The sequence below is a fragment of the Typopeltis vanoorti genome, chromosome 2 (assembly GCF_054136105.1).
Source record: "Typopeltis vanoorti isolate ZY-2024b chromosome 2, IOZ_Tvanoo_1.0, whole genome shotgun sequence".
Taxonomy (NCBI): domain Eukaryota; kingdom Metazoa; phylum Arthropoda; class Arachnida; order Uropygi; family Thelyphonidae; genus Typopeltis; species Typopeltis vanoorti.
The window spans coordinates 42307350-42324213 of NC_143550.1; the positions used below are offsets into that span (position 1 = coordinate 42307350).

General features: G+C 34.2%; 1 protein-coding gene across 1 annotated transcript in view; it reads right to left on the reverse strand.

Moving 5' to 3' along the window:
• LOC150108966 ((E3-independent) E2 ubiquitin-conjugating enzyme UBE2O-like) overlaps positions 1–16864 on the reverse strand; it is a 360964-nt gene that overhangs the window by 25941 nt on the left and 318159 nt on the right. The window contains exon 21 of the mRNA XM_090411140.1: positions 11030–11109. Coding sequence (XP_090267266.1) covers positions 11030–11109 — 80 coding nt within the window. The remainder of the gene's footprint in view (positions 1–11029; positions 11110–16864) is intronic.

Sequence of the window (16864 nt, forward strand, 5' to 3'; positions counted from 1 at the left end):
TCCTAACCACACTTAAGCATCTTTTGATAGAAAATAGGAAGGAATGCATTGAAAAAGACACAGATGGTGGATTTGAGGATACAGGACCTGATTGATCTGTTTTTGAAAGATGAGATGTGAATGCCTTGGCAAGGTCATGTGGGAAGGCAGCTGGCCCTCAGAAGGAGTTGTGGAATACCCATGGAATTGTGGATATATGGAGGTGACCAGTTGCTAAATCAATTTCTAGAAAGATAAGTGATTCCTGATGAGTAATCATTAACTCCCATCTTTAAAAAGAGTAATAAGAAGGACCATCAAATTACAGAGGCATTAGTAGTGTGCTGGCCTACAGGAGTAGATTGTTAAGTAAAATTATACCTAGAAGGTTAGAGATGTGGTATGTCATCTACTCTATTTTAAGATTTACCTTGATGCAGTGTTGGAACACTGGAATGCTTCATGTAGAGCTATGGGAATTGGGATTGGAAACAGGGTCATTCATTTTAAATTAAAGATACCAAGAAATTATATACTTGGTTTAATCCTTTATCCAAGCATAGGCAAACAAGTTTGCACCTGAAGTATTTTCAGGACTGGGGCAACTCGTGGTAAAGGTGGTATGACTTCACATCACTTGCCTTAGTATCCCATAATGCAAAGCACATATCCTTGCAGACATGTATAAGCTATGCATTATGGGAAGGGTCACTACCCAGGCTGGTTTTGACCTTTATTGAGGTCTCATCACTGGGAGCCAGACCTGGAGGTGATACCAAGGTTGAAGCAATGCAGAAATCATATTTTTCTATGCGAGTTGTCGAAAGGTGTCACACCTTATTATTAAAATACTCTGGATTAGAGACAGTTGTTGAAAGTTTTTTTCCCCCCCACTTGGTTATATTATAAATTAAAGATAACAAGAAATTATATACTTGGTTTAATCCTTTATCCAAGTGTAAGTAAACAAATTTGCACCTGAAGTATTTTCAGGATATTTTCAATTTTTTTAAAAACTTACTATGCAGTACTTAAGTAAGCTATGTTTTGCCATATTGTAATGAATAAACCTGAAAAAATAATGGATAAAAATGCATTTCTTTTTAAATTTCATGGTCTAAAATCCACTAGAATCTACATGTTGTGATCCTAGAAAATCCTTGTTATCCAAAATAATTTTACCCCTTCCTGTACATTTGCAAAGCAAATACTTTCTTAAATTGACTCCAAAGATGCATCTCTGTCTATATGATAAAAGCACATGCCCAATATTAAGTAATATATGATACTAATGTGTTTATAGCAATCCACTAGAAAAAGGGAACTGTTTTTAGTAACTGCACTGATGAAGAAAGCCAGCTTAATGTATTATGTAGCAAGCTGATTATTAATATACAACATGAAGGATGTCTCTAACCAAAATTAACATACACAAGTTAGTTTAGCAAAAATGGTTCTGAAAGAAACTGTCAGGTCAGGCAGATCAAATCTCTCTATTTCTTTCTATCCTCCAAAAATTCTTATTTCATTAATACTATGCCAGTCTTATTCAGGTTTCGCTTTTCTAGATCTCTTATCTGGTTTTTCCACCTTTTATGCAGTTTTCCTCTTGGTCTCTTCCATTCAATTTCCTTTCATACATTCTTCTTGGTATTCTTTTTAAGTTCATTCTCATTAGATGATCAAACCACTTCAAGTGAATTTATAAGCATTTCTTCAACACTTTTTAGTTCAAATGTCCACATTTCTTATTGTTCTTTCCCTGTTTTTGCCAATATTGTTCTTTCCATTGCTTGTATTCTTATTCATGTCTTTTTTTGTGTGTGTTTGTTTGTTAATCTCCATGTCTTTGCTGCATAATTCAAAATGAACAAAAAGTATCTTTTTGTTAAACATATACAAGAAAGAAATTATGAGAATTTTACAGAGGGGAGAAACGTCGTTTACCTGTTGTCTGAGGCACAATAAGATCAAGAATGAATATAGTGAATAACTGGATGATTACTTTTACCACTAGAGAATTAAAAAAAAAATACTGTATAGAAAAAGGCATTGCTGGATCTCCAACCTCCTAACAGAACCTTCTAACTCAAATTGCTGTGAAAATCAACCAGTTTACCTCAGTCTATCCAAACACATTATCTGAAGCATACTTTTTAGTTAGTTGACTGAGACACCAATAAACAAGCAAGCAATCAGGCTTCGGGACAAGACTGTATAAATGCTAACTGGGTTAAATGAACAGGAATGCTAACCAGATATTTCACTATCAGGATCAATGTGCAGTGTCATTTATTTATTACAGCTTCATTTATCAGAAAGTCTTTTTTTAATCATAGTTATTTTGTAATTGTAGTCATTCTTAAACATGTTCTCAATATAATGTCAGTGTGATACTTATTTTATTTTTCTTAAAGATTTCAGATATGGATTATGTAATTATTCAAATAATTTTAAATATAATAGTACATGAACAATAATTCTGTGTAGTTTTGTTTATATGCCAAAATCATCTTCAGTCACATATTTTGTTGTATAAACATGTGAAGAATGGCATCATAGTTAACATAAATAAAGTTTAAATGTTAATAATATGGATACACAGAAGAGTTAACATCAGAACAGAGAGAGAGACACATCTTTCAGATGTGATCAGTCACTAGGAATAGGATTAGTGTCTTCATTTAGCCATGAGCCAAGAAAATCAAGGTATTATTTGAGAAAATTAATAAGAGCAATTTTTTTTTAAATTTAAAGATGGGTATGTAATCATTTTTTAGAATGGGCTAACTGGAGAGGGATTTACTGGACTATTTGAACAACCCATGTTCAACGTTTAAACTTGCCCGAGTCATCAACACATGATGAATCTGTTTCTGAATATCAAATATATATAAGAAATATGTTAACCTTCATAGCTCAGTCATTATTGATAATGTCCTCTGGGTGGAAAGACCTGGGGCTCAAATCCTTTCTAGGATGCAAAGAACCTTGATCAGGACTTTTCAAGTGAAAGTGATTCAAGTGGTCTAATATGGAGGTTGTAGGGTTTTTTTTCCCCTCTTAGAATCTGTGGGTTTTCATCCTGCAACCATGCAAACCAGAGAAGGACACAAACAACTTAGACATAGCAGAGGAGAATATAGGATTAACTGACTTATCAGCATTAAGCAGGTTGTTAAAAGACAGCTGACTTGGCCATGACATGCATAACATGAAAAGGGGGGATGGGATTGGATGGAATATAGAGAAAATACCTTTTCACGCTATCTGTTTTACAGTATTTCATTTTTGTTAACTATATCATCATTAAGTTATTACTTTTTTTTTTTTTTTTTAACTTAGTCAAACATTATTTCTAATATATACAGTTTACTGCTTTCTAATGTTATGTTGTCAATATATGTTTTGAAGATATGTTATGCAAGCAAAAGTTTAGTCACTATTAATGTAGTTAGATTATATATCTATCTATATTACCTATGCAGCTATTTTCTGTCCTATTCATTCTAAGATGGATAATCATCTCTGAATGACTTGTATCGAGAGCCTCTATATCTTAGTCAGTACTACTGATGTCACTTGGCTAGAAACACCTAGATTTAAATTTCATTCAGGGCATGAAGAACGTTATAGGACTTTTGAGCTAAATGTGAGTTAGCTGATTTCACATTGAGGTGGAAGGGTGTTTGATTCTGACAAACCTGCTGGCCTAGCTGGGTGGTTATCCACCCAACCCACAGGTCATGGGTATCAATCCTGCAATGGGCATGGATGTTTGCAATGTCTTTAAGTGGGAGATGAATTTCATAACCTAATGTGAGATCACTGTCCCAGGTAAAAAAATGATTAAAAAATCCTTAATCCACCCATCGTATTAATGTAGTATAGGTTTACAAAAACTTTCATGGGTGGTAGCCACATATTAAACAAACTGGCCGAAGAGCACATACAATGTACAGACAAAATATTCTAATGGGCATAAGACTAGCCACCTTATCCTAAGGAATTTTTCCTCCTGCAAATGAGACAAATCAGCCAGCATACCAGACAATTAACAAATATAATACATTTATCTCATAACCTCAGCTGGTTTGGATGTAATGCAAAATAATCCTAACCCAGCATGTGTCTATTATTCAATATAAACGTTCTTCATTATTATTATTATTATTATTGAGTACTGTGCTTTTTCATACATCTATTATTCACATTATAATTTGGCTTTCCGTGAAAGCCAAAATTACTTCCCTGTTATCTCAGGCTACATTCAATTACAATTATTACATTGAATTACAGAATGCTAAGATACATAATGATCTTTGTTATTTCAAAAACATATTCCTTTTACATTAAGTATCAGTGCTGTGAGTGGAAAGTTCTAACTTAGCAAAATGCAGCAATATGAGTTTGCCTTGGCATAACAGTAAGTTATTTTTGAGCCTATTAGCATTACCCAGGAGACACCACGTGGAGGTTGGCTCTGTCGTCTCCCTATGCATAACACAGTGTGTTTGGATGTTCACATCTTTGTAATTTACATATACTTTTTAATTTTCTGTGTTCAACATTTGACCTCTTTTCCAACACCTAAACTCTCTGCTTCCACAAGATGCTCTTCTTCTCTGCTGTTCCTCTCTCAGATGTTTAAGTTGTGATCTAAAGCAAAATTCCTGTGGTAAAACTGCTGTTTTTTTTTTCCTTTTTGGGAGAGGGTGCTGGACGTATAATTTTCTGCTATTTACAGCTCAGCTTCATACCTAAAATCTAGTTTCTTACCTCCCTTTTTTGGTTGGAAATGTTGTCTTTATCTGACCTTATCCATCCATTTTTAAACTACCAATGATGTTGAAAATGGAAGGATAACTTACTCCCATAACAAATTGAATGAAGTATTTGACTGCTATTACACTTAAGTTTAGAGGCTTAAATATCATTCACATATTTTCAAAATAATAGTAGTAGCAATAACAATATGCAATTTCTTTGAAGAAATTGGCCATTAAAGATATACTGGACAATTTTATGACATCTCCATTTCATGTCAAAATGCTTTCTGTATTTTGACAGCCTGTAATTACTGAAATAACAGTAGCGCTATCTTGAATGTATACCATTGAATCAATAATAGCTATCTGCTAAATTCTCTAAATTTCTAATCATGCAAAAAATAATATTAAAAAATGGACTGGTGTTTTCAGCAGATGAGTAAGATCTACAAGTTGTAAGTCTGACGTGTTTCTTGCATCATTATTATGAATGCTCCTCCAGTGAGGGAAGGCTCAATTTAGACACTCATACTTAAATACCTATCACATGCTACTTGAACCCATTTACCAAAGACACATTTATAACATCTAATGGTAACCCATTCCACACACACACCAATGCCATGAGAAGAACCTGGATCTCACGTGCATCCTAATCACACCCCTAACCAGTTTCTAGGGATGACACTAACTTCTACCTCTATAGACCATCCATAATCTGCATAATCTCACTAATGTATATTCTGTAAAATCCCTTTACTAACTTGTATGTTTCTATCATATCTATTCTCTCTTCATTTATTCTTCAAAATTCAAAGATAAATACCCTCAATCTGACCTTAAACCCAATTCCATAAGCTAGTTATTGCTTTGGTTACAAGTCACTGAATCTTTTCAGATGACTCCCGATGACACTAACTTCTACCTCTATAGACCATCCATAATCTGCATAATCTCACTAATGTATATTTTGTAAAATCCCTTTACTAACTTGTATGTTTCTATCATATCTATTCTCTCTTCCATTTATTCTTCAAAATTCAAAGATAAATACCCTCAATCTGACCTTAAACCCAATTCCATAAGCTAGTTATTGCTTTGGTTACAAGTCACTGAATCTTTTCAGATGACTCCCTATCTGCTGACAACTGAGATGCCCATATTTGCACATAAATTATGACTAGATAGATCTTAGGTGTCTTTAAAGAGTTTTTTCTCTGTTGTCAATAGTAAATTTTAACAAGAAAAGCTAGAATTTCTGAAACCAAGTTAGCTGCTCCATTTATGGTACACAAGTAGAAGATGTTTCTTTCATTAGTGTTACAGCTTTAATAGATCACATAATTGTGAGACTGAAAATTCATAGCATCTTTCTGATAAATGAAGTGGTTTCTAAGCTTTTTATTTAGTAGTATTTTTTCTTTTATGTATGAATATTCACCATAAAGTTAGATGATTTTCCCCTTCATTGTTTTATAGTGGCAAATCTTGGACAATTTTGTGTGATGAATCTTTCAACATGGTAATTACTGCTCTATAAATACAAATTAAGCATCAAACTACCTTCTTTTTTCTGCCTTACATTTTAGACCTGTTGTGAGAAAGTTTATTGCAATCCATCCTTCCACCACTTCTATGGTTTCCATTTTTCTATTCTGTTAATATCCATTTGCATTCCAGTGCCACACTTAATCAAAGAAGCATGCCTCAAAAGTTCTCAAGCATTTGAAGGATAAGACTCAGGCTTGGGAGTCCTATCTCTCTCTCTCTCTCTCTTTCAGTATGTTGCACTGCCCATTTCTAAAACAATCAATAAGGTGAGTGCAAAACTTGTAAGAAAATTGAGAATGATAATAATAAAAAAAAGCAAGAAAATTATAGAGGATAGCCCTGTAATCATTTTAGCTTAATTAAGAGAAAAAAATAGAGTCATTTAGATGCAATAACTGAGATGACAATAAATGTCAATACCATGATATGCTTATCTTCATAATTAAATGTGACATAATAAAAGATTGAAAATACAACTTAATAACAGATCTGGAACAATGACCATTATTTATTCTTTTTTCCTGCTATTTCATTATCTAAATAAAGACTATACATAATTAATGCAAAACTTTACATAGACATAATGCTTTTGTGAGTAAGGACACACAAACACATGCACGCATGCGTGCACACACGCACACAAGTTTATGCAAACAAGAACAGCTAGCTATCAGTTAATGCCTTTTAGGGAGTAGGTGAGGCCGTTTTTAGCCCAATTAATTTTTGGAGACCGAGGGGAAAGTTTAATTTCCACTGGTAGCCAATTAGAGATAGCTGGTCCAAGACCATCTCTAATTATACACAGCACCTGGTGAAGAGAGGCAGCTGACAAGTGCTGTCATCTCGTGGTCCCTAATCCTAACACTGTTTACTGTCTGAAAATAGTGTGGGTTCTATAGTCAATTTTAAAGGAAACAAACAAACAAACAAAAAAAAAAAGTTTCTGAGAGAAAAAAAACCCTGCTTGCCCATGCAAGAGATCAATTAAGCCAGGAAATGGTAAAAAAAAAAAGGTTTAGCAAAAGTTTCTCTAGTCAGTGACAAGAATTGAGTTCACGACAGTTTCTTTGGGCTGTCTAGGGCCATGGATGGCACATATTACTCTCATTGAGCCACACAGGGCAAACAAGAGCAATATTTCACAGAAATATATCTAGCCTCTGCAGAGAAAAGGAAACGTCATTTTGGTCTATGATGTGCTCGATTGTTTGTTTGTTTGGAGTTATGACCAAAGCAATTAAAACAACATAGCCTAGCATATGTCTATCAAATGCATGCATTGATTTGATTTATGCATTTTGATGGGTGAAAACCCTCCAACAGGATGTGAACCGAGGTCTTGTCAAAAAACACTCCCATTATTACTGAATGAGCTACAGAAGTTCTGTCAAGGATAATGGAGAATATTTATATGGACTTTTCAGTCAAAGGTGAGTTAGCTAGTTTCATATAAAGGTGGCAGAGCCATAATCCTCAGAAGTTCTGGATCTTGCAACACAGACATACTGCTAGTGAATATATGCAATCAACAGGCATAGCAGTGTGTGTGTAAGGCAGATAGGATTAACTGCCTTACACACATTACTTATTATTTATTAAAAATAAAATAATGCATAATTTACATTAAATATATTAATGTATTAATTACTTACAAGTATATTAAATAATTTTAATAGTACAGTTCACCTATGTATCTATGGCCCCTTTACACAAACTGAAGAAACTAAAGTTGTTTTGCACATAAATGGGGTCCAGAACTGAAGCCAAACAAGCGACCTGTTCTTCGATGAAAATGGCTGGCATGGTATACCAGTTAGACACTAGAGGAATGAAAAAAGATGTGTTGGTCCACTGAACTGTGGTTTCTGTTGTATTGTGGAGTTGGTTGGACTTTACAGCTGAGCAACTAAGGCTACGATGCATGTATATGTCTGTTAACTGGCTGTCAGAATCAGAAATACTAATCGGTATTGAGTATAAAGGATGCAAAATATCACGAGAAATAAGTTTTGTTTAACAAACTTTCGCTAATTATTTTGCAATTAAATTATTGTCTAGAATAATAAAAAATAAAAATGTACTATGTAGTTGCAATAATAAAAGAATTGTAAAGATGTATATGCTGTTAAAAGTGCACCTGCACTATAGCAATGTTACTAAGAGCTTAAAAAGACATAAATCGGATTAGCGCCGAGTGCCACAAAGATCGTAAGGTCAAATGGCCTGCGATGACGTAGGTTCATTCATTGCTCGTGGCTAATCCTGGAATGTTCCGAACTGAGAACAAAGAACTGTGATTTGAATAAAAGGGCAATACAGCATGTGGTTCAGGGCTTTTTTCAACCTGTGGCTGACCTTTCCTGGACTTTAGCCCAGCACCTATGAAGGCTCCTTCCGGAGTAGAAGGATGATAGTTTTTCCCGCAGCCGATGTACTTCTGCCGCCCGCTCGCTCTAGGCTGCAGATAGCCACGGCAGAACTCCAGTGCATAATTCGGAGAATTATGCACTAGAGTTCTGCCGTGGAGTTCTTATTGTCCGAACTCCAGTTCGGACAATAAGGAAGACTATCGAGGATTTGACCTGATAGAGGTGGCCATGTGTATCATTAAGGAATCGAACCTACCTCTCGGGACATTGTTAACAAGTAAGCCCTCGTTTTGTTTTGCAGTATGTATGTGATACGATCGTGTCTAGAAATCGTAAATAAAAAGAAAGAGGCTAATTGTTAACTGGCGGCTATATGTGAACTGAATGTCTAGTTTTTTTGAAGAATTTGTTCTGTTAATGTTATCTGATTCTCGGGATGCTTGATACTATATCTGAATTAACTGTGTTACCCTTCTTATAACAATTATGCATGCTCATGAGCTATATTTGTCCCATAGAGGATATTCTGTGATAAATAAGATTGAGTAATTTTGCTAGTAAAGTGTTATAATCTATAATGTTCAGATAGTAAGTTAATGTGTGATATATGGTGCATTTTGTTTAAGTTAGTATTTAATCATTCCTTCTATGCTTTGTAGTCAGATTCCTTCGTGTCTTTGAAGTCAAAATAAATGTTTTGTTTTTACAATTGCCTGATTCTAATTCCTAAGCTAATGCACTATCCAGAAAATAATTAACGAACCTGCGGGAGTAAATTATAACAGCGAACCACGACTTGCATTTTAGGATATTTGTGTAGAAGTGTAAGATTACATTTTGTCTTCTTCTCGCCCTGACCGTTGACATAAATTAGATCAATTAAGTGGCACAGTTGGAAATTAAATAAATATCTTAATTGATTTGTGTGTGATTGCTCAGGGATTTCCACACCAGATAGATCTTCAAAACAAGGACTGTCTAGCAGCAAAAAAAAAAAAAAAAAAAAAAAAAAAAAAAAAAAAAAAAAAAAAAAAAGGGGGGGGCTAGAAGTAATACTAAGTAAGGAAGTAGATGGGAATAATAGAAGACACGTGAATATATTACAATGTCGCAGCCGTTGGCAGGATAAAATCCACATAATAAAATTCAAGTGAAGTGGATTGGGATAGTTTTGGCTTAAGGAACAGGTAAAGTTTAGCAAGTAAGAATATTTCCTTTTTGCAATTGAAATTGAATTTATATGAATTGTGATACTACTGATTGTAAAGTAACTAGCACTGACATAAGAGTGGATGACAAGGAGTTTTTTAGGACTGTAAATCCTCACCTTGTTATTCCATCGTTCTCTGGGGACGAAAATGATGACCTGTAACAACACTTTCACCACCATATTTAATCATTTCTCCAGTGATGTTATCATTGACAGGACTCTTGTGTTTTAGCAGTTCTATTACTTTTTCTACCTCTCCTCTTAAAATGTACATATCATACTCATTACCTGGTGGTATCTGCTTCAATTCTTCAGTCAGTTTCCCAACGCTACCTAAATCTAGTTTTTCTTCATATAACTCACTATAGTATCTTGTCCACTGCTGTACAATTTTATCTTTATTCATCAATACTTTGCTTTTTTCATCTTTAATTGTGATCTGTTTTGGTTGCCACCTTCTATTAATGGTTCTAATCATTTTGTACACCTCCCTAGTGCTGTTCTATATTATTGCATTGAGCTTCTAATCATTTCGTCTTATCCATTCTGACTGCCTTTTTCACCTCATTACACTTTCTTCTATATTGTTCCTCTATTTGTTCTGATGTGTCCCTTCTTATCTTCAACATTCTTTTCTCCTGTACTAACTTCAGTGTTTCTTGTCTAATTCACTTTCGTTTACTTCATTCAGCATCAAAAGACAGTGGTCATGATCACTAAACCTAAAGTGTGTTTGAAAAATAAAGTCCAAAGTGAAAGGCAGAACTAAATTTTAATCAAGTTGGTAAAAGATCAAGTATCATGAAATTCAAAGTTTGATATGCTGCACTCATAAGGATGAAAAACTGGCATAATAATCGACCATGTCCAATTCTGAGTGGTCGTTTATGAAGTGTAATACTGAGATAACTGGAACAAGCAGAGTGTTCAGTTACAATATTACTGATCTAAAAATTAGTGCAAACACTGGTTTGCCTGCTTAATTAGAAAATACAGACATTTATCATTTTTATTAGCAGTTTATGGAGTGCTCAAATAAAGGCAAATTTTAAAGGTCAAATATTTATGAAACAGAATTTGATAATGAGGGCTATTTTTAATTATGTTAATATTGGATATGTCAACTGTATATGCATGACTATATTTCCTACCTTGATGCATGGTTCCTGAAATGCTCCATGATTTCTTCTTTGAAAACATCTGGTGGAGTTAATATAAGTTTACTCATTGACTGCAATGAAAGAAATTTGGAAATAATTACTAAACTATGATTTTTTATTCTCCCCAAGTCTACCACAAGTATAAGTGTTAGATTAAGCATATTTTTCATAAATTGTTCCTAAACCAGAAATTTATGGACAATTATTTTCTTGGTCATGAATTTTTAAAAATGATTAATGAAATAATTATTTTTAAAAATCAGTCACCATCAAAAGACAGTTTTTTCTTCTTTCTTTATACAAACCAAGAAAAAAAAAAAAAATTACAGTGGTATTCAGTACTGATTAACATCACAGATATTTTTCCATTCCCATAAAATTTTTAACATTAAATAAAAATTATCGTGCATTTAAAATGGCACAGCTACAAATTTAAGATATCATATACATAGAAAGTTTTTCTAATAGTTTTTTAAAACATCATCATATCCATCCTCTCCATCAATAGCCACAGTTAAAACAGTGTAGTTATGATCACTACGCCTAAAGGGTGTTTGCAGAACAAAGCCCTATGTGAAAGGCAGACCTAAATTCTAGTCAAGAAGTTGATTGGTAAAAGATCAAATATGCAACACGTTTCCCACGAACAGGTTTCAAAGTAAGTGTTTTCAAAACATGATTGTCACCACCTTGGAAGTTTATATTATTATTATCCTCTGAGACCTCCAGGGAGTGATCTCATTGAGGGAGGCCTACATCACCTACACTAGCTTTAATACTTTTTCTTACTCAATGACACTAAGGGCACTCACTACTTCAGAAAAATCTTCCACTTACTCATTCACTGCTCTATGAGAAAAATCTAGCTTTCACTCCTTTCTTAACTGCATATAATCTGAATTATCATGGATGCTACTCTCCTGTTCTCTCACCATGCTCCATATCCAATCTTAGAGTCAGTTATGCAGAGTAAGATAATGGTATTTATTATTATTATTTTACAGCATCTCCATTGAGTCCAGAGACTGATTGTGGGAGACCAAAATAAAGCATTATACACACTAATCCTATCATACCTTTACTTGAATCCATTCACCACCATGGAACTCGCAACCAATTCCGGCAATCCATTCCACTCACTCACCACTACTAACCACGCTCTTACCACTTCCACAGATGGCCCCTAGTTCTCTGACTATTTGTCATATACTGAAAAATTTCACTTGCATCAATTTATAAAATCCCTTTAATATCAAAAGTTTCAATTACGTCCCCTCTTTTCTGCCTATCAACTAAACTTTGTAACCCACAAATCTTCAACCTATCCTTGTAGGGAGTATTCCACAGACCTCTTACCATCTTGGTTACTTGTCTCTGAATCCTCTCTACCACCTCCAGGTCCACAAGAAACCCAGATGAGCAAATCTGTGTGCAGTAGCAAAGATGTGGCTGAATCATAGCCTTATAAAGAGGGATAATAACTTCGTTATCTTTACTTGTCAGCATGTTTTTCAACATCCAAGTAATCCTTTGAACCATTTTACCAACATTTGCAATATGCTCTATGACAGGGGTGGCCACAACATGGCTCGCGAGTCGCATGCAGCTCGCGTCCATACGTCATGCAGCTCTTAATGATTTACCCGGAAAAAATAAACAAAAAGAGAAGAGGAGACAACAACAACAACAAAAAAAAAAAAAAAAAAAAAAAGAGAGAGAGAGAAAAAACGGGGTTAATAAAAATTACTACAATAAAAAGTTTAATTCGAAACACATTAAATGAAGTTTATTTTGAACAACTAGAATAATTTAAAGTCGAAACACAATAATTTTGGTTACTTATTTACTAGTAGAGGCCTTCCTTGTATCCATTTTCTTAGTAAGCCCCTTAAAATTAGGTGTGTAATTACTCAAAGTGGCTCTTACAAGATCGTTATCTCGCCATGTGCACACTCACTTGCTCCCATACCATCTCATCGATCAAAGGATGCGGCTCTTCTAAGTCTTACCGAAATTATTTTGGCTCCAAAAGGACGCGTAGTTGGCCACCCCTGCTCTATGAACAACTCTTTGTTCACCTATATCCCCAAGTCCCTAGCCTCATCGATTTCTTGCAATCTAGTACCATCAATATTATACATCATATGCAACCTTAAATTGACAATCATTATCCTTTGCCAACAATGCCAATTTATTAAAGTTATTCTGCAGCATCATCAGCAAACAGCTGAACATCCCTTATTAAATCTTCCTCTATATCAATGACATACAAATTAAAGAGCAGTGGCTCTAGTATGAACTCTGAGGTACTCCACTGGTCACCATCAGCCTCCTAGATTCCACTCCCCCATATACGAGGGTAGTCTGAAAAGTTCTCAGCCTAACAATGAAAAAACGAATTTATAATTTCAAAATTATTTCTATTTTTCAACATAATTTCCCTTAAGACTAATACATTTATTCCAGTGATGCTCCAGGGAAATCCCATCCTTGTAATGGTTCTCAGTTAGCTCTGCAAAATACCCCTCTACAGCTGCAATCACCTCTTGATTCAAAGAAAAATGTTGACCAGCGAGGAAGAGTTTTTAGTTTTGGGAAGAGATAGAAGTCAGAGGGAGCCAAATCTGGGAATAAGGTGGATGTTCCAACAATTCATAGTGCAGATCCCTTAATTTTCCCATTGCCAAAACACATTTGTGGCCAAGTGCATTGTCTGATGAAAGATGATTTTTTTCCTTCTGCAAACTGGGTCTTTTCTCGCAGATTTTTTTGCCTAGCGTGTTTAAAAGATAGGAATAATAATCCCTGGTTATTGTTTTACCCTTTTCAAGATAATTAATAACCAAAAGCCTTTAGCATCCCAAAACACTGATGCCATGACCTTTCCTGCTGATGGAACTGACTTTATCTTCTTTGGTGCTGAACAACCGGCTTCTGTCCACTGTTTTGACTGATGTATGGATTGTGGTGTGTAATGGTGAATCCAATTCTCATCCATAGTAATAAACCAAGACACAAAATCGGTTTTATTCTAGTTAAAATGCTCCAAGCACTGTTCAGAGATTTTCTTGCGAGTGCGTTTTTGATCTGCTGTGAGCAAACAACGAACCCATCTTGCACAATGCTTTTTCATATGCAATTTTTCATGCAAAATATATCATGCACGTTCTTTTGAAATGCCTATAGTCTCAGCAATTTCACGCACTTTGATTGCCGATCATCCAGTACCACATCGTGTACTTGATCAATGATTTCTGGTGTTGTTACACTTTTTGGACATCCTTCACGTGGATCATAATCAAGGCTGGTACGGCCACATTTAAACTTGGCAGCGCATTTCTTAATTATCGAAAATGAATGAGAAGAGTGCCCATAAACTTTTATGCACTTTGAATGAATTTCTTTTGGCATTAAACCTTCTTTTACAAAGGATTTTATAACTGCATGATACTCAATTTTATCCATTTCAAGTCAGCCGAAATCTTGATAAAGCGATCGCCAGCAATTGCAAATTGCATGACAAGATGAAAAAGTTCAGCACTATTCAAACATCTTTACTTAATTTTTTTGTAAAAAAAGTAGCTCAATCAAATAAAAGAAATAGAACAACTTAATACTCAAAATGAAAGTAGAAAATTTTATGCTGCCATCCCAAAAATAAAAAAAGGATTTCAACCAAGAATTAGTGGATGTAAAGATAAGAAAGGAAATTTATTAGGAGAGGAAAATAAAATAGTAGAGAGATGGGCAGAATAATTTAAGGAATTATTAAATAGAGAAGAAAATGGGGAAAATATTCAATTAGAAACAAGAAAGGACATTGATGTAGAAGAGAATACCCATATAAAAGCACCAACAACTAGTGAAACTGAAGCTGAAATACAAAAAATGAGAAATAATAAAGCAACATGAGAAGATAATATAGTTGCCGAATTACTGAAACATGGAGGGGATTCAATGTTTTGTACTACAGGATATATTTTCAACAATATGGTCCAAGGAAGAAATATCAGACAGCTGGAATGTTGGCATAATCTGTCCTATTTATAAAAAAGGAGATAAATTCAACTCTAGTAATTATAGAGGTATTATGTTACTTAATGTACTTTATAAAATGCTTATATCCATAATTAATGACAGGCTTAAAGAAATTACCGAAAAGAAAATAGGAGAATATCAGTGTGGATTTAGATCAAACAGAAGAACTACTGATCAACTTTTCATTATCAGAGAGAGAGAGAGAGATGATGGAAAAATGTTTTGAGCATGCAATAAACCTACATATGTTATTCATAGACTTTAAGCAAACATTTGGCAGTCTAAACAGAGACAGTCTATAAAAGGTTATGAAAGAATTAGAGATGCCACTAAAAATTAATTAGATTAGTAATGATGACCATGGAAAAAACAAAAGCAAAAGTTAAAATAGATAATAAATTTAGTGACCCCTTCGAATTCAGTAAAGGTGTAAAACAAGGAGATGCACTATCAACAACATTTATTATAGCTTTACATTATGTGATTAAAGATTTAGATCAAAGAGGAACAATTTTTAATAAATCAAGTCAATTATATGCTTATGCTGACAATATAGTGCCAAGGACTAAGATACAGTTAATTGAAGTGTATAATGAATTGGAAAGAAAAACTAATGACATGGGATTAGAGACCAATGTAAATAAAACTAAATATATGGTGGTGTCAACTTCAGAAGAAAACCATGGAATCTACAAGTTGGACAGAACATTTTTGAAGGAGTGGCCAGATTTAGGTATCTAGGAGATATTGTAGAGAATGAGGCCCAATCAGCTACAGCAATTAAAGAACATATTCAAACTGGTAATAAAGCATATTATGCAAATATGAACATGATTAAAAGCAAGCTAATAAGCAGAAGTACTAAAATACTTATAAAACACTCATTAGACCTGGGGTTACATATGGAAGCGAAGCGTGGCCTCTTAGTGAAAAAGACCAAGACAATCTGAGGAAATTTGAAAGAAAAATTATAAGAATTTATGGACTTGTGGAAGAAAATAGTGTATGGAGAATATGGTAGAACAAAGAAATTAGTCAAATACTAAAAAGAAGACGATATTGTTAGGTTCATAAAAGAGCAGAGATTGCAATGGTTAGGTCATGCAGAGAGAATGGAAGACTTCTGTATGCCAAGAAGAATATTAAGAGAGAAGATATATGCAACAAGGGAAAAAAGGAAGACCAAGATTAAGATGGATTGATAACGTAATCCAAGACTTGACTACTATGAAAGTGAAAGGCTGGTAAAAACTAGTCAAGGATAGAAGATTGTGTAGAAGTTGTGCAGTAGGCTAAGGCTCACAACAGGCTGTAATGTCAGATGGTAGGTAGTAGCAGCTCAATCAAATGTTTAGGCATTTATTGCTTAAATAAAAATTTAAGCAATTGATTTTTATTAACTTTGATGATTTTATCCATAAATAAATTTTTCACTGCAAATTATACTGTATTTTTTTTTTTCAGATTTATGATGAATTACCGTATTTGCCAGCATATAAGATGCATTTTTTTCTTTGAAAACAGATCTGAAAAACAGGGTGTATCTTATACGCCGATACTCAGTTTTTTATTATTTTCATTTCTGGAAATTTTCTCTGTTCCAAGTTATGCGATTTCTTTATTGCTTCCTTGTGATGTGCGAGAGCATTCCAGTTACGTAGAGCAGTGTTTCTCAAACTTCAGACATCCGCGTTCATATGATTGGTGCGGTATTAACAAAAGATCGTGCTACTAAATGACAAAGACAAGCTGACAGTTCAGTTGAAATGCTAATTCTCTTCAACCAAA